This window comes from Myripristis murdjan, chromosome 1, assembly GCF_902150065.1.
Source record: "Myripristis murdjan chromosome 1, fMyrMur1.1, whole genome shotgun sequence".
NCBI classification, from domain to species: Eukaryota; Metazoa; Chordata; class Actinopteri; order Holocentriformes; family Holocentridae; genus Myripristis; species Myripristis murdjan.
The window spans coordinates 10,411,834-10,431,446 of NC_043980.1; the positions used below are offsets into that span (position 1 = coordinate 10,411,834).

At 40.2% G+C, this 19,613-nt stretch overlaps 1 protein-coding gene across 2 annotated transcripts in view; it reads left to right on the forward strand.

The window, feature by feature from the left end:
- The window catches only part of LOC115376319 (uncharacterized), a 35,619-nt gene extending 23,702 nt beyond the window's left edge, over positions 1–11,917 (forward strand). The window contains exons 2-6 of one of the 2 annotated variants that reach the window (XM_030075937.1): positions 6,023–6,319; positions 8,133–8,411; positions 8,524–8,656; positions 10,995–11,062; positions 11,536–11,665. In XM_030075937.1, the coding sequence (XP_029931797.1) occupies positions 6,023–6,319; positions 8,133–8,411; positions 8,524–8,656; positions 10,995–11,031 (746 nt within the window). In that variant the 3' untranslated portion in view covers positions 11,032–11,062; positions 11,536–11,665. Of the gene's footprint in view, positions 1–6,022; positions 6,320–8,132; positions 8,412–8,523; positions 8,657–10,994; positions 11,063–11,535 lie in introns of both variants that reach the window. The other variant, XM_030075853.1, reaches the window with a different exon arrangement.
- Positions 11,918–19,613: the final 7,696 nt, after the last annotated feature.

Here is a 19,613-nt window from a genome sequence, read left to right on the forward strand (position 1 = left end):
TTATAAGACCACGCATAGATGTTTTAGCATTTCCAGACAATTATCTTTTTGAGCGTTACTGTTTCTCCCCCACCGGATTGCACCGAAATGAAATAAATTAATAGGCTACCATTCAAGCAGTTTTCCCCTGTAATATTATTGTGATTGCAACAGACTACATTTAAACTTACGCACTGACCCGAGCAGCAATGTTCTCCCACGCCGTCTCCCTCTCCTTTGCCACTGCAGCGGTGTTGTACTTTTTAAAAAAAAACATGTTTAAACTCGCTGTATGAATGCATTTCCAATTCAACTGGGGTGAAAAACGCAGCCCGACGCTTCCCCGTTGCTATTGTGCTTGGTCAAATCGGGGCTCCATTGACGCCGTCTTTTTATAGCTGTGGTGCATGCACTTAACTCCAGGTGAAACTACTCCGAGTTGATAAAACTAACTCAAATCAGCTGTTCGGGGTAAGACTCTGAGTTTGTTGAACCTGCTTCATGACACGGACCCCTGGTTGTGGACTAAACGATGCAGTGAGGCTCTTTTGGCGTCTCTCTTTTTAATCCGTGCTCCTTAAACTGCTTGAAGTTTCAGTGTATAGCCTGAGTGAGGAGGAACGGACTGTGTTTATGATGACAACAGGAGCATTTTGTGATGTGATGTGTTGTGGTGTGGTAACCGGAATAACCGACAGGGGCAGGATTGTGTCGGTTAAGGGCCCTAAATGTTGGTTTCGATTATTTTTGGATTAATTGCCCAGCCCTGCCATCATGTCAATATGGACCAAAATCTCTGAGGTATGTTTCCAGCACCTTGTTGAATCTATGACGCAAGGAATTAAGGCAGTTCTGAAGGCAACAAGATACTGGCAAGATGCACCTAATAAAGAGGTCGGCGAGTGAATATTGACCATGATTCCATTTCTAAAAGCAATAAAAGAGGAAAACATCCAAAGGGGTGAATATTTTTTATAGGCACTGTAAATTCCTGTTGCTGCTCATTCAATGTTTTAGACATGGCAACTAAAAGGACAGCAAGGTCCTTTAACAGCACCAGAGCCATCACTGCTATCAGTACATACAGCCATTTCACATGCCTGAGCCTATTTATAGCGCTCATCATAATGACTAAATAAATCAACCCATCAGTCCATCTATATCATGTTACACAGTGCAACAGACATATTCTCATCCATAAATATAATAATGTTAAAATATATATAATAGATATATATTTTATAGATAGATAGATATATAATGATAGATAAATAGGCTTGTACAACCAACCATCAAGCACACCCAATGAAATTGGTTGTTAAGGGCACTTAGTATGTTGAAATAATAAAGATGCCATAATAATGTTGCATAAATTCCTACTTTCATGTTATTTTCTACCACTTGTCCACCAGGCTGCAGCCAAAACTGTGTGTGTCTGCAGGAAGGTGTGCACATCCTCACTGCACGTTCTTTTCCTAAGTATAGATTTCTGTGCAGAAAATAGCCTATGCATGTTTCATTCATTCAACCTTTATTTATCCTCGAATGGACATTGAGGTTACCCTCATTTTCGATGCCGTCGAGTTTACAAGCGCATTAAAAACAAAATAACACATACATATAATAAGAAAATCATTTAAAACAAGTACAATCAGAAACACAGTGTTCTGAGACTAAAGTCTTAAACTGTGCAAGAGAGGGGAGTGCTTGCATCTTCAGAGTGTGCTGGAGGGTGTTCCACGAGTTTGGGGCATTATGGGAGAATGCAGTTTTACCAAGTTCGGTACTAGCTCGGGGAACTGTTTCTGTGCGAACCCAGCATTTATACATCAGGGCCGTGGCCTTGACAACTGATCAGACCATACACAGATGTAAAATAACCAGAGTCACCTTTGTGGCCCTATACAACTGGTTGTGTTTGTACAAGCTGTCACCAGTCAATGAGGTGTGTGCATTTAGTCTCCAGTGCTCCTTCATCATTGAATTTGGCTCGGCTTGATTGATCGGCTCGGCTTGAAGCCGAAAAGGTCACTGACTGCAGCGTGTCTTTCTTCTTTGACCACTTGCCCTGTTGTGCTGATGGTGCAGCTGCAGAGCCAAATGTGTCTGTCAGCTCACAGTGTGAAAATCAGCAGCCTTCTCTTAAGCAGTTCATACCCAATATTAACAACAAGACAAGTTGCAGCCTGCAAAAGAATGTTTTCTGCAACTCAAAAACCTGTCAGTTCACATCAGTGGGACTAGAGAAGCGGGCGTATTCTTTCCATAGCAATTACTCCAATGCTGCCCTTACAGGAATGGCACGTCAGAGTGTCAACTATAAAATTTCTCCAAAACAGTGTTTACTGCATCAACTCAGGAAAATGGATGCTCTCTTCTTTGTTATTCTACCATTGAGGAAATTCACAGTTTCTTCCTCTTGAAATTAACTTCTCACTAGGTTACACCATGAACTCCATGTTATCGTTAAAAATTTACAAGAGTGATATTCTGCTGTTGGACTTCCTTTGAAAACAACTTAGCATTTAGCATTCAGACACACACTATACCACAAAAACCAGACTCCTGCCACCTGACAAACAGCCACAGCAACGCAATCAGCTGACTTGATTCTAGCTGAGAAGAGCTTTTCTCTGCAGCCTTCTAAAACAATTTCATCTGGTTGTGAATCTTTGGTGTAAACTTGCCTTAAAATCACTGTGTGGTACAATTCAAATTTAAGCTATTTGGTCAAATGTAAGGGAAAAGAGCTGATTACTGCTTTAAAAAAAAAAAAAAAAAAAAAAAAGCACTTGACTAAGAGTAATAAGTACAGCCCAGAAATGTGGAGTGGTGGTTCCTCAAAAATTTTACTCATTTACTTATTCACATTTTTATTTACTGTTCTGTGTATGTCAGGCTAATGTTAGCTTATAAGAAATGTTTGCATCAGTCTTGTTCTTGTTTATCGTTTCTGTTTTATTTGATATTGACAGTAAAGAGAGAGACAGGAAAGGCGAGGAGGAGAGAGGGTGTATGACATGCAGCAAAGGGCAGGGCCGTGCGGTCTATAGGGCAGGTTAAGCAAATGCTAGAGGCGCCATCATGCCAGAGGGCGCCAGGTAGTGAGTTTTTTTTTTTCCCATTCGAAAAATTAGACAAGAAATTAGACAACAACAGTACATATAGGTATACGTCTTTAAATAAGTCTTACACCTTACACATTATACCGACTTTATTAACATATGTATAGTATGTGGCAAAGAAATCTAAAAATTACCAGATGTTCCCTTTAAAAATGAACCATCCCATGTAAATTCTGTGAGTTATCATTCTGCAGCACTTAACAGTCTTCTGTTATTTGACCTTGGTAGATTTGCTGACCACAGATCTTTGTTAGTATCACACTCACACTTTCGAATTCACACCTGGGAGCTTCAGTACAACCACAGTCCGACATTGTTGGCAGCTGAGCAGAGTGCCTTGCTTAGAAACTCTCAGTATTACGCTGGAATAATGAATAAATAAAAAAAAATAATGAAATTGAATGGAAAATATAAAACTGAAATATCAAATCTTAACTGAAGACTAAATTATATAACACCAAAATGAAACAGAAAAATGAAAGCTGTACAATCAATAAAAAATACATAAAAAATCCCAATCTATAAGCTTGTTTTTTCAGAGCTTGTGAATATCTATAAACAGGAAATGTGTTGTGGTCAGCGGCTGTCTCCGGCTAAATGGACATTAGTTTTTCTAAGTGGAGCTGGAAGCAGATGCAGTGGTCTTACACTTAGTCACGTCTGCAGTATTTCCACATGTTGTCTCTCACACAAGGTGTTGTGTCATCCACAAAATGAACAACAACACAGCCCTTCCTGCACAACAAGGATGTTGTTGTGTTATGCAAGAAAACAGCAGAGGAAATATGTGTAAAAATGAGGAAATTTAAAAGTATTGAAAAAGTGTTATAATGGAGGTGTTGTAATATTGCTGTCATGGCACTGCAGATATGCAGGTTTGCAGATAAGGGCAGGGTTTTTCTGCATAACTGTTGATGAAGATATGACTGTTGATGCTGTTATTAGGAAAAATACAAGAACTGCTGACAGTAAAGTCTGTGAAAAACTGTAAACAGAAAACTGTGAATGACCCTGACCTTTGAAATGTAGCGTAAACATTTGGACATTTTGTGTGCCTGTTGAGTAGGGGTGTAAGAATTCGGTATGTACCTCGGTTTTGAGGTCTCGATTCGGTACACTTTCGATACAGTATGGGAACAAAATGCAAAACAAAAAATTGCTTTAAATAAGCAATTTTATGTTTGTTAGGAACTTTATTGTAACATTATACAAAATATAGAAAAAAATTGAATACTTCTGCCAAGTGCTGGTAATAAGTTTTCCAATAAATATTCTCATTATAAACAAAATAATATATATAAAATAAGTTTTCTAATGGCTAAAATTTTCTCAAATAAACAAAAATATATATAAGTTTTCCAATAAATAAAATATTCTAAAATACACAAAATACACTACTCACAAAAGTTAGGGATATTTGGCTTTTGGGTGAAATTTATGGAAAATATAAAAAGTTCACGCTACAGTGATATTATATCATGAAAGTAGGGCATTTAAGTAGAAGCATACACTGGTGATTTCCTCATCTCAAACAATTTCTTGAAATAAAAGCCAACAATAGTGGTGGATATACCACAACAAAAAATGTCAGTGTCAATAACTTGTCATGTGCCCTTGAGCATCAATTACAGCTTGACAGCGACGTCTCATGCTGTTCACAAGTCGACTTATTGTCTGCTGAGGCATGGCATCCCACTCTTCTTGAAGGGCGGCCCTCAGGACATTGAGGTTCTGGGGTACAGAGCTCCGAGCCTCTACACGGCGACTCAGCTGATCCCATAGGTTTTCTATGGGATTCAGGTCTGGAGAAAGTGCAGGCCACTCCATTTGAGGTACCCCAGCCTCCAGCAGCCGTTCCCTAATGATGCGACCTCGATGAGCTGGAGCATCAAACACCTGATGTGAATTTTAAGCTCCTTGTTAGAGAACAGCAACTTGTGCAAAAAGTACTGAAACATTGAACAGTTGGACATGTGCATTCAAAAGTTTACAGAAGTTCACATTAAGTTCACCTGGAAAGGTTATAATGAATTTTAGGTTCATCCTGAAATTTCACCCGAAAGCCGAATATCCCTAACTTTTTGTGAGTAGTGTATATATAAAATATATTCACTAACAATTTAGCATTGAGAACAAATTTGCCATTAGACCTTGCCATTAGATATCATATGATGCATATGTTAGTATGTATTTTGCTGGTAGATGCAATAACAGTATTTTGGATTATAGCTGCTTGTAGCCAATCTTTCATGCTGATAATATTAATAAACTGGACCTTCTCATGTTAAAAAATCACTGACGCCCTGTCTGCACTCATATCCAAATCCATTTATAATATACGGTAAAAATGCACTGAGAGCATCAGAGGAGCTTTTCTGCAGACGTGGGTGTATTTTCTCAAGTTCATAGAAATACTTTGGTTGCACCATCACAACAGTTTTTCTTGAAAATGTGGTTTCTGCTTTTGCTCAGTTTAACAACATGAAAATGATAAAACTTAGGGGTATATGGTGTCGCGTATTTATTTATCCTTTATTTTACCAGGAAGGTCCCATTGAGACACAATGTCTCTTCTTCCAGGGAGTCTTGGTCAAAATGGCAGCATAAAAAAGTTTCAAACACAGAAGGACACCAATTACACATAGACACACACAGGGGTACCATTACACAAAGACAAAGGCTGATAAGACAATACAGGCTAATCCAGGGCTAGGATCACCAGCACAAAAAATCAAACAAATCAACAGTATGTTGTAAGTGGGCCATTTCAGGCAATGCCATTGTTCTGTAAGGACAGTATTGAACAGACTTTTAAAAACATGAATTGTAGGTAGGAAAATACTGACATCTTCTTGATTTCACACTCAGATTTCACAGGTTTCTGTCAGGGTTTGACTGTTTCCTTCATTGTTTTACAGTAATGAGCTCATCTGCTGCCCAGGAAGTAAAGAACCTGACCAGCACTGAAGGAGGATCCATCACATTACCAGACCCTATACTGAAGTTGGGATTTCTTTTATATGGAGGATCCAATGTAGCTTTGGTAATCAACAGTGAAATCAGTGTAGTGGATGAAAGATTTAGGAACAGAGTTTTCTGGGACAAAAACACTGGACTGTTTACAATCAGAGGACTGCAGAGAAACGATTCAGGAATTTATTCAGTTGATTCTAAAACAAAGGGTGTTTTAACATCATATCGGCTCACAGTGTACGGTAAGTCACCTGGTTCTGTTGAAACTGGCAGCAGAGATATTCGCACTCGGATGACGCAGTTTCAAATGAAATAGCCTGTTTGTCGTGTTGCCATGAACGTACCCGATCTCAGCTGAGTGATGTCGGCACACTGCCTTCGTTTTATCCACTTGCCTTTGTCCGTTGCAATATTTGACCAGGAAGCCGAAGTGTTCCCAAACAACCATTAAACTATTTCAATTTAATGGTTCATTGTATACAGGCAGCATGTTGAGGAGGGGGTGTCGTGACTCGCGTGTGTGTCTGAATGTGGAGGAGAGGAGAGGAGAGGAGAGGAGAGGAGGCAGAAGCAGAGGAGAGGAGAGGAGAGGAGAGGAGAGGAGAGGAGAGGAGAGGAGAGGAGGCGGAAGCAGTGGCGGTTCTGCCTATGTTGCCGTCCAAGGCGAAATTACTGGCTTGTATGGCAAGCCGTTTGAGCATATATTCAGATATCCCACTAGTTAACTTTTTTTGCACTCACTAGTGACACTAGTGAGACTAGTGACACTAGTGAGGGCAAAAATATTTACTAGTGTCACTAGTGATGCCTCTGGCCTGACACCTGACTGACATGTGGCCTGAAAAAGTGTCCCAGTCCGGCCCTGGTTACATCCCTAATGTTTTCCTTTTCATCTTGTGTGTGTGTGTGTGTGTGTGTGTGTGTGTGTGTGTGTGTGTGTCTCATATTTTTAAATATGAATGTTTAAGTAAGACTGTCTTCCTCCCAGGTGTGACCCGTCCATTCTCCTCATCCTGTCTCTTGCAGTGGTTTTGTTGCTGGTCATCACCTTGTGCTGCTGTGGCTGTCACCTGCCTCATTTGAGGCCTCCTGCTGCTTGTTTTGCACTGCCTGCTTATGTCTTTTCTCTCTACATAATCAATATAATTTCTTTATGTAATTTATATTTCCTATTCTTGCTTTGATCTTTTGTAGTTAGCTAACTTAATGTGTTATTTGACTGCATTTTGTAGTTTTTGCAGTTTGATGATAGCAAAATTGTATTAAATTTAATCATTTTCCCACTGGGTTGGCACCTATGACACATGATTTCTGCCATGTTTCCCTGTTCCATCTGTGTTTTTTGGGGAGTTTTTTCTTGCCTGCTATGAGTATTAAGTCAGGATGTGTTGTCCTTTTTGTTGTAAACATGACCATGTAAAGCCCTTTGAGACTGTGAACAGTGAGACTGGGGCTCTTAAACTTAAATTTCACTTCAGCATAGCTTTGGTAAAAAGATAATTGTGCCCAGATCAACTATTTTTAATTGACATCCAATAAGCAAAAAAAAGAGAAAGTAATATTGAGAAATTTGAATTTATACGTGCCAGCATGTTTGTTGTAATTTCATTTTCCAATAATCCTTTTAATATTCATATGCAATTATGAATGATGTCACACAACAGAAGTTTGGGCACAATTGGCAACTTGGTGATGTTTATAATGTATTTATCAGTTTTCCCACACTGTTTAAGCAGTGGATTATGTATTTATGTAGTAACGTTTAAGCCCTGTTTGCTAATGAATATTTATAACAACAGCAACTTGACCAAGTTGCCAAATATTGTTGTCTTCTCTGTAGGAGAAAGGCAGATCAACTAGACAGTGAGCAAGCTCAAATCATATTAAGATAAACTAAAGTATTTTTAGATCCATGCATTATTACCACAATACACCACTGTCCACAATATGTACTTATTTATTATTAAACAACATAAAGGGGAGGAAAACTGTCAGAAAGCAGCTTCACTCTGCTGCTTATTTTTTGTTTTGAATCTGCACTAAATTCCTCTTCAGAGTCTGTCCCAGAGCCTGGAGTGAACAGGTCCAGTGTGAGTGCTGAGAGCTGCACCTTGCTGTGTTTTGTGAAGAAGAGCGAGGCGACGACACTGTCCTGGTACAGAGGAGAGGAGATACTGAACCAGAGCCGCACCGCTGCCTCTCTGCCTCTCACTGTACACAAGCACAATTTCAGCTCATCTTATAGATGTGAGGCTGCCAACCCTGCTGAGAATAAATCATTTCCAGTCAACTTCACAACATCCTGCAGTGAAAATATCATTAATCACAGCAGAAGTAAGTCAAAAAGGATTTTGCTCAGTAAAAATAAGATTTTTCCAGAATTGTCTCAATGGCACATAATGTTTGAGTGTATTTTGACAATAATCAGTGTAAATCTATTTGACAGGTGGTTTTGACTGGTCCTTGCCACTAGTCGTGGGGATTGTGGCTTCAGTTCTTTGCTTTGTCATTTTCATTATCTTGACGGCGAGATACTGTATGACAAAGAGGAGAAAAACAGACAGACATTCGGAAGGCAGGTATTTGCTATTTACTTGAGTAATTTTCTGATTTAACTGGTTAAACATCCTCAACTCTTTACTTACATGCGGGACATTTGTCTCATTAACTCCATAATAGTTTCACTCTGCAAAGTCCTAAAGAACTGGCCTTTAAATGGATAGACAAGGTGGTAAGAGCTAAGTTAGCCAATCGGCCACAGCCATTTAAACAGTGCTCACTGATATTACAGCTAGTTGTACCTGAAGAAAAATAAATTTAGATCTCTCTGGCTCTCACTATACAGCGTGTTCTACTTTGAAATGCCTCACACACTACAAACATGTTGCTCCCTGTTGTGCACAACACAGCACAGAATAGTTCAGGGAGCTTTCCAGGCACCTTGTACCTGCAGCATCACTTCTGTGCCTTCATCAGAGAAAATAATGCTGTGGTATAAAAGTGGGCATGATTTCATCGTGTGGGAACAAAGAATAAAAATATGATACTCCTCTCATATCACCGTGTCACCATTTGGCATCACCTACATGTGTCACCCAGTGCTTTCTGTCCCACATCTTTAGAAGAGAGGGAGGACACAGTACTTTCCAAATACTCCCAAATGCCAACAGACCACCCCTCATTTTCTGGTTCCCACATGAATGCCACATGTTTTGGTCTCAGCTTGAGCAATTCATCTGGGGCTGAGTTAACAAAGAGTTAACAACAGGAATCTTCCTGTTTTGGAGGCCAGAGGGAAAAAAATTATGGTGGAAAGTCCCTGACCCTTCCTTTTTTCCACTGCCTGGTAGAATTATGGTTGTGGTTTCTTTTTTGTTCATGCTTTCATCCCAGTTTGGGATCTTGCTTACCATGTCCACTCTGCACTACACCGATGTGATCATCTAATCTAATTCCAAAAACCTTTACCCAAATATCTCACTCGATATTTAGATATGGGGTATTTAAAAGCCTTTTGTTAACACTTGATTTGAAGTCATGCTTAAGGCATTTTATTTTTTTTACTGAACAAAAAGTTTATCTGTATTTTGGTTTGTGTTGTAATCTGCCTGCAGTTCACTGCAATGCATTTTGAAGTCAGGTGTTCAGTCTTTATGCTTCACATGTTTTCTACCGGTCATGCAGTTGTTTTGTTGTGGTGGCCAACCACTGTACAACAACCAGAAGAAAACCAAACCTTGTGACTAAAGATATGACTTGGGGTTAGGAAAAAAGATGCCAAAGGATGATATGTAGTCCACTTAAAATACTTTTTCATGAATATTTAGGGACTACAGTTACATTTCATAATTGTCTACTGAAATAATATCATAATTCAAAACAGCGGAATAACTGAATCCAGTGTGTGGATTTCAGTCAGAACCCTGTAATCCTGAAGAATCAGTCACACATTTCATCAGAGGCCACAGAGAGACTAGCTAACTACAGGGTGGCACGTCAGTCAGTCAACGCCTGTCTGGTTTTTAATTTGCACAGTTTAACTGAAAGCTTTAGATGTTGCTTTTGAACTTTAAAATTAGATGCATTTTCTCATGCATCTTTTAAAAGGAAGTTACACTGCTGTGCTTGTTTGAAGAAACCGAGGGTCTAACCAAACCAAACGCTCATACACACCACACACACAACACAAATACACACATGCAAACATGATTCTCACACAGTCCATCTCGCTCATCGCTAAATACAAATGTAGAAGCTGAAAGGCCGCCTTCTGTTTGTGAATGTTTGCATCTCTGGAAGCTCTGATTGTATCTAAGCAGAAACCACAAAACCTCAGTGTCAGCGTCCTGATGCGAAACTGCACTCAAGCTGCAGTGACCTGATTCGCCTTGCAGACACGAGAGCTGCGCTTAACCTCAGTTGCTATGGAAAATGTGGTCATTTAACCAGATCCAGTTTCATACTTCATTAAACAGATCGAGGGCTATCAGGCCAAAGCATGTTAGGGAACAGTTTATAACTTACAGTTTCACTAGTAAAATAGAGTCATATTTGTTTTTTAATCTGTTTTCTGTGATGCAATGAGGAGTTGGGCAAGGATTACCCAACCCCAATCTTCAGCATTAAAAGCTGAGAGGCCCTCCAATTTCATATCTGTTTCCCAGTTGCAGAATTGTTTTTCAGTTCTACATGTTACATTAGACTGTATAGGTCAAACTCTACTTGTTAAACTTGTTTAACATCAAAAATTTCAATATATGGCTTGTGATTTTACATGTGTTTAAATAGTCCTATTCATGCCTCATGCAGTGAACTTCCCTGAGATACAACCATCGTTTGCTTTGTGCCAACAGGAGTGGTGTGGGAATGTAACTTTTGAAAATGACGTTTACGGCTACTTGTCTTATTTCTCTATAGGTTCAGTCAACAGAGAAGAGGAAGTTCTCTATGCTGATGTAACTATTATTGATTACAGGGCCAGACAGGTTGGTATGCTGCACACACAAAAATACACCCTAGGTAATGTTTAACTATTATAACAATGCTCCTCTTCCTAACGTCAGCTGTGTGGTTAAGCAGAGGATAATGTTTGCAGTCTGCTTGAGTCTCCCTACTGGCCTGTTATTGAGGCTTTGCAGTTGCATCATAAACGTCTTAGCAAACACATCAGGCGCCATCAGGGAGGCTCACTGGAGAATTGGCTCAGTGCAAATGTATGAATAAACAGAAATCTGACTAGAAAAGGACAGATGCCTGAAAAAAGAATGTTGTGGTGTGTGTTTCACATCATCCAAAGCCCTCTCTACTACTTTGACTTCTTTTCATGGAGCCACAAAAGCATACAGACTTCTTATTTACTGCCTCTGAATGAGTTTCATGGAAGAATAACTCTTCTCCCACCTACTGTTGTCCCAAACCTGTCCTCCCTGTCCTCCCTGTTCTTTTTCTTCTGCTACAGGGAAATACACCAGACTCCACTCCAGTTACAGACCGTGCTAATCTAACAACAGTCTATGACAAACTGGAAGTTCATCGCATGGCGCAGACTAATGCAGACATTGTGCAGAGCATGACGACATAAACATTTGATGAAGTTTCAGCAGCTTTACCGGCACAGCATGTCAGTACAAGCAGCAGCCAAGGAGAAAAAGCAGTCGGGCTGTTTAAATGATATCAGAGCATCGCTGACGGGTACAGGCTTGTTCAAACTACAGCACAAACTTTCCGGACTGTGATTCAAGCCTCTGTGGGATTTAAATGTACAAGACAAACTTCATTAGTCACAGCATGGCTGACAGTTTGAGCTCACACTGCAATGAAATAAGGGTTTTGGCAAAAAAGCAAAAAAAATTCAGATAACAGTCTTTGTTCATTCATGTTGTCTTTTAAGGGTTTGAAACCCAGTGCTGTACACGTATGGTTTCTCTGCCTGGTTCACCCTCCTGCTCCTCTTCTTAGCTTTCATTTCCCATCTAGTCTCCTTTGACTCTCCCTTTGTTGTGTGTGTGGTGTGTGTGGTGGTGGTGGTGTGTGTGTGTGTGTGTGTGTGTGTGTGTGGTGTGTTTGCTCATCTCTCAGGTCACACCTGCCCAGGTGTACCGGTTTTACCCACCAGAGCACACCTGTTGCCTTGGCAGCCGACAGCAGCATAAAGACCAGTCACTGATCTGTAGTGTTTGCCAGAATGTGTGCTTCCTACTTTTCTCTGTCTGACCATTACCTTGTTTATTTGCCTTAGAGTTTCCTTTACTTGAAATATTTCACTTGATAAATCTATATTTGTGTCCAAGTTTCTCTGTCCATCCCAGTGCCCACAGTGCCATCTACTGTGTAATTTGATCACTCTGTTATTGTACCTGAACCAAGCTGTTTGTTCTTGGCACTGCTGTTAATGCCAGGCTGTAAATGATCCGTTTGCCTGCAGCTGCAGCAGATCGTTCAGCTGTAAATATCAGGCTTTTGTTTGCTAAGGGTAGGAAGGCCAGAGGGAATTTCCAGTCTCTTCTTATGTCCTTTATTTCAACCTTTATTTACCCAGAGTAGGTTTGCTGAGCATGTATGTACTGCGCATATTCTTTTTCAGCAACACCTTGTGAGTTATAAAAACACATGCACACATGCACACACATGCACCTGGGAGCTGCCAGGTACAGCCACTGCCCAGCTGACCCTCCTCTGCAGCAGGCGGGGGTTCAGTGCCTTGCTCAAAGGCTGTTCAATCACTCCCCCCACATTTTTCTGCCTGTCAGGAAAAGTGAACCGGCGACCTTCCAGTCATGAGCCCACTTCTCTAATGTTTAGGCTGCTGTATTCATTATTGTGATAGTTTTATTTTTTTAACCATACATTTTAACTACCTATAATTACAAAAACATTTCTACACAAACATTTCATCTGTTGCGCCTTATATTTTTTCAGTTGTACTATGGGCTTTTACTGTTTTAATAACACAAGTATTGTCTGATTTCAACAAGACAAAATGATGAATACACTGTTTTCAAGTGCCTTAATTTGAACATGAGTGCGGCTGAATGTAAATCACTCAAATATGTGATGTCTCTATAATCTGCCTTACAGTCCTCCCACCTGTTTTTCTGTTATCTGCTGCTATTTTTGTTGTTGCTGTTGCTGTTGTTGTTGTTGTTGTTGTTGTTGTTGTTGTTCTCCATCCAGTCAGTCTAATTTAGGTGCTTAAACACAACAGGTGTTCTCTTTTAGTACAGGTCAGTTGCTCATTTCCACTGGTGTCTTATGCCCCCTAATGACACTCTGTATTTTTACGATGCCCTTATGTGCCTCGTCAGCTCCTGCTTCAGGTTTAAAAGGACTCATTATGACCTGCAGCAGAGCCAAGTGCTTTTGTTCAGAAACTATAATGAAACCGACCCTGTGACGAAGCTGTTTTATTGTTTTCTGTGAGAAATCAGGAGACACAGACCTGCTTTGTTCTCCAGTGTCAGGGTGTTGAGAGGAGCAGAAAATGTTTATCAGTCTTAAAATAGATCTCGTAATGTATTTATTAAGAATAAAATTAAAATACATGCTATATACATGTCCATGTCCATGTCGGATCACATCTCAACATTGGAAGGCAGCAACACACCTGCTGTTATGTTTATAAATGACATAAGTACATCCGATTAATTGGAATGGCTGATATGATTGCAAAAGAAACTCTCTCTTTTCTGCTCTTGTGTAATAAAATACTGTTTTTTTATCCCTTTGAAGATAAACAGTGTCAAAGTTCAAATCTATTTCTGGTCAAACAGGGCAGTGAGGAGCGTGAAATGTCTCACAGACTTTGTAATTAATGAATGAGCTATAGCATGCATGTAGAAGAGAAAGGTACATTTATCATAAAAATGCAAACATCAGTGGCATTCGGTTAATACCAAAAAAAATCTAATTCTCAGTTATCATTTCCAGACTCTGTCTGTGGGGGAAGGTCATCAAACTGGAATATCTCTCTGACTGTTTTTCAGAAATAAGATCGTGGAGCCTCCTATTGATGACAGCTTAACAATGCTAGTTCATTCTTAACTGACACTCGACCCAAGAGCTTGTGTATCAAGTTAGACAACTTAAATAAAAAAAAAAAAAAAAGATGTGCAAAGTTAACATCGGCAAAAGTTACTTTCAGTCTAAACTTTAGCACTCATATACAAGGGAGAGTCTATTGGATGCTCAGAAAATGAAAAGAGACACTATACCATCTCCTCAAACACAGTGCATTCAGAGAATAACTGATTTTCAGTTCTAATTTAGCCAATATGGTGTATGGAGGACTAAAAGGGACAGAATGAAATAAATAAATACATCTTTAAATAAATACTTAAAAGTGTCATTAATTAATTAAAATGGGAATTAAATAAATAAATGTGTCATTAAATAAATAAATGTGTCATTATAAAAACATATATATAATTATTTCATTGTTTATTTAATTATTTCATGGACCGGTGTTGCAGTACTTCATGAATTAATTTTATCTGTCAGTCACCCATCAAAGTCAGTGGGCGGGACTAACGCGAAACTAGCCTAATCGATTGCTTAGGTCTGAAGCCTGGAAGTCTGCCGGAGCCGGAGGAGTTTTGCTGAGAGCCTCTCCAGTTAAAGTTACTGCTTCTGAGTAGTTCTGGGCAACTTCTCGACATTTTGTGGCTGCACCTATCTAGCACGCATCGCGCACCGCAGTAACATTTGCCCCTGCAAATCCCCCATTTGCTTGAACCGAGTAAAGGTTGCGCCACCAAGTATGTCAGAGTATCAAATCAAATCAAATCAAGCTTTATTGTCATTAAGCTACACATACAGCAGTAGTGCACACAAAATGAGATAGAGTTTTTCACTTGGGATCCCCGACTGATGGTAAAGTCAGCAGTTTAAAAGTCTAACAGCTTTCTGGAGGAAGCTGTTGCTTTTCACCGTTTGCCTGATGGCAGCAGCTCAAAGTATTTGTGGAGCGGGTGAGAAGGGTCTCTGACAGTGTTCAGTGCTCTACTCCTGCAGGGATGGGATGTTTCCATGGAGCCATGTCTCCGCAAAAGCAAGCACACAGCAGTCTCTCTCCTGCAGGTGTCTCTTAGCAAGCGTAGCTCGTCCAGCTTGTTGTCGAGGGAGCGAACATTAGAGAGCAAGAGCCACGGTCCTGCTGGTCTGGAGGGGTTAGCCTATAGCCTATAGCCTGTAGCCTTTAGCCTGTAGCCTGTAGCCTTTAGCCTTTAGCCTGTAGCCTGTAGCCTTTAGCCTGTAGCCTGTAGCCTTTAGCCTGTAGCCTGTAGCCTGTAGCCTGTAGCCTGTAGCCTTTAGCCTGTAGCCTTTAGCCTGTAGCCTGTAGCCTGTAGCCTTTAGCCTGTAGCCTCTAGCCTTTAGCCTGTAGCCTGTAGCCTTTAGCCTCTAGCCTTTAGCCTGTAGCCTGTAGCCTTTAGCCTCTAGCCTCTAGCCTTTAGCCTGTAGCCTGTAGCCTGTAGCCTGTAGCCTAGCGTGGATCCCGGCTCTCTTCCCCCTCATTTGTTTACGTTCGCACCGCTTGCGCTCCCTCCTCTCCCTGGTGACAGCCGGTGTAGACGCAGGTAAAATCCCGTGCTGGCGTAGTGTGTCCAAATCAAAGCAGAGTGCCTCAGTTCTTGCAGCATGCTTTACCTGATGTTTAGTAAAGTCTCTCGGCTGTAGGTTATGCAACCTGAGCGTCTGGGTTAAGCAAAACAGTTAAAAACTTTCACTCTAGAATATGTTTACTTGCTCTGCATCAATCGATTATCTGAAGTCGATCTGTCTTGGCTTGCTGTGCCTGGTAACCAATCAGGTGTTAGGATCCGCCCACTGACTTTGATGGGTGAGTTTGACAGATAAAATTAATTCATGAAGCACTGCAACACCGGTCCATGAAATAATTAAATAAATAATGAAATAATTATATATATGTTTTTACATTAAATGAACTGGTATTTTAATGAATTAATGACACATTTAATGACACATTTATTTATTTAATGACATTTATTTATTTAATTCCCATTTTAATTAATTAATGACACTTTTAAGTATTTATTTAAAGATGTATTTATTTATTTCATTCTGTCCCTTTTAGTCCTCCATAATGGTGTAGCTGAATTTTTAAAAATGACATTACCAGAGTCATCATCTGATTTATGACTCACAACTGTAGGAAATGGTCATGGTTTTACTTCTGTGTTTGTTAATATTTTAGCTGCTGCTGTGTCTGCAATGTGCAGCCAAACAGAAGAAAAAACAACTACAATGGCCCATGTCTGCTTTCACTTCTCCTAAAAAGAGATGTGGTTGGTTTTTCATTTGTATTTTATCATTTGCAAGAGCCACAGAACTGTGAAATACGTTTGAGAATTGTCTGGGGACATTTCATGAGGCCCCTTAAGGGCTCTCCTGAGGGCTACAACAAAAAACAAACACTTAAATGTCTTGTTAATTTATTAGAAATTATACCAATTACAGGACTTATCTCTAACTTCATGAGCATTCCATAAGATATATTAAAGTTGTGTTGTTCAAGTTACTTTAAATGCCGACCAGTTTGCTCTGGTCATGTAGTGTGGCAGGTTGCTTTGGTCTGGTTTCTCCCATTGAGGCCCTTCATGTTTTTCCCCACACTGGTACTGGCAGAATGTGAATTCCAAATAGCTTTTGCAGAACACATCTCCATGTATTTTCCCAGCCTGTTGATTAGGAAAAAGTGAAATAAAATAGCGAGACCATATAATCTCCCATCTCTACTTAAGGCAATTTTAATCTAAGTTGATTTTACTCTTCCAAAGTGAGAAGTCCTTCTATCCAACATCCACAAAACAGCTTGTCTTGACAAACTAGGTGCAACTGTTTTCATTTCTTCAAATGTGCTGACAACATCCACTGAAAACAATCTGTAATCCTTCATTGATGCGGGCCAACAGCCACTTTTTATGAGGTCCCTCCTGTCAGGTGTCCACTGTGCAAGACAAAATCTGCACAGTAAATTTACCAGCTGTACATCATACCGTCCTAAAAACAGAGAATATTATATTAAATTCATGGTTACTGTACAAAAATAGTATAAATTTATGCAAACTAAAATGACTGCTTTGCCAGTTGACTCAGTGATGTTCACAGGGTTACAAGTGCACAACTGGGCTGGTCTCTTTGTAGGCAATAGACGAACTGAAAAGGAAGTGACAATGATTAGGGAGAGGTGCAATTAAGATTGTATTTTAAGAAAAAGAACCAACATAACTTTAACCACTATACAATAAATTAAAGCACTACCTTAATTGACCAGTGTAAATTTGTAAATCCCCTCGATGCAGGACTCTCTGTTATGGAGTGTCAGTTCTTGTGCATGTGTATATCACAGTCCATACACAGCCACTCCTGGGGTATGCAGTCTCTGCAGTGAATGATGGCAGGAGATATGCAGCGGCTGCAGTTCTGCTCTGGAACCACGCTGCAGGACATCAAGCAGTCGAGGTGACAGGACCTTTCTTTGTGCCACTCCTCTGGGGCTGCAGACTGGCACAAGCACCATGATGAGGATGTTGTCATGTGGGTTACTATGGGAACTTCTTCAGCTGACTCAGAAGGAGTAGAGTCCTCACTAGCAACCGCAGAAACAACTGAAAAGATCAATAAAAGTAAAGTCAGAAATAAACTGTAACAGGTATTACATACAATGTTCCTAATGTGACTTGAAGCAATAATAGGAACATTTTCCTGCACTAGTGCACAGCTAACCTTTAGAGATGCATTTCAGGTGAACCACACTTCACAATTTCAGATGGAATCCTTCAATAAAGGCATGGCAAGCTAAACTTTGTGTATGTTGAGCACAGTAAAGTAAAGCAAGATTCTTGGGGTGAGTAATCAAAAATAATCTCTGTAGACATGGACCACCTGTTGCTGAAGCATGTTTTAGAGTCTCTCCACTTCTGCATCTTTTTAGCAGAGGATGTCCTTCAGCATCTCTTTACTGCCTCTGGAGGACGCCGCTGTTCACTTGGCTTGCTCTGCCTTGGATGACAGATACTGAGCATTATGTTGTGTCACACTAATATACCTTTGACTCTTGAGCAGTTTATACAAATTTGACTGTTTAATTTCCACACTTCAATATCAGCACCAATACTGGAAGATTACAGTCTCAATAAGGATACGCACTTTTTCTTGAGCCAGGAACAAGCCTGACAGGAGAACAGCATCCTCTGCTCTGCTTGTCTTGCTGAAACATTTCAACAATACAAAATGAAAAAGAGACAAGGTGCGTGTGAATGAATGAAAGAGAGACAGAGGGAAAGGTATGTGTGTGTATGAATGAAAGAGAGACAGAGAGAGGTGTGTGTGTGTCTGTGTGTCTGTGTGTATGAATGAAAGAGACAGAATGAGAGAGGTGTGTGTGTGTGGGTGTGTGTGCATCTGTGTGTATGAATGAAAGAGACAGAGTGAGAGAGGTGTGTGTGTGTGGGTGTGTGTGCATCTGTGTGTATGAATGAAAGAGAGACAGAGTGAGAGAGGTGTGTGTGAGAGAGAGAGTTAGAGAAAAGGATAGAGGTGTCTCTTTAAAGACTGGCTTGTTCAGTGAGGGAGGTTCAGGTGAAGGTAACCGGCAGGTAACAACAGGAACAGCTGGACAGAGGATAAACAAAAACATGGCCATCCCTCTTGCAGCAAGTCTTCCTGTAAGATAACTGTGATGTTGTTATTGCATTCAACATGCAAACTGCATACACCGGCAAACAAATGGCAGTATATATTTGGGGACAACTGAACTGAGCTGATTTCATTGAAATTACGTCTATTCACAGTTTGGCCAGCAAGACAATTATCCTTTTACTGCAAGCTTGTGACAGTGTTATTGACCACTGCAGAACATACAGTACGCTGGACACAAAAACACACATCTCTGCATTGCAGACATCTATTTGAGGAGATAAATACCAAGTCCATTTAAGATATAAGACAGTTGGGAAACTTAACCTCAATCCATGTGGAGCTGTTGGTGTCGCCCCCTGCTGGTAGAATGAGCTTTACACACTTTCCGTGGTGGACCAGCTCTGGCATGAGACTGGGCTGTCATGTAAACAAACATCTGTTCCTGTGGATCCATCATGACAGCTTTTATTCTGTTCTGTTTAATGGTCTTTCCTCTCTTTATTGTTGGCTTGTATATTTGTTTGTCTGCCTCGCTTCCTCCCTGTCATTCCCTGTTAATGCTGTTAAAGATATATAAAGTGGTGGAGGTATATCTAATATAAAATATAAAATAGTGTTTGTGATGATTCTCTGTGTGGTTGTTGGTGGATTATAGAGGCCTGGACTCTTTCATTCGCCTCCACTGACCTAATTATTACTTGTCCCACTAGTGACTTGAGAGCACACTGGTAAAGGAACAGTTCACCCCAATTATTTTTTTGTCATCATCTACTCACCCCTGAGCCAGTGGGAACACGTGACGTTTTGCTAGGATGGTGAGGTCATTTCTTACATGTCAAGTGGTCATTTTGGCTTCTTAGGTTAGGGTTATGGTTAGAG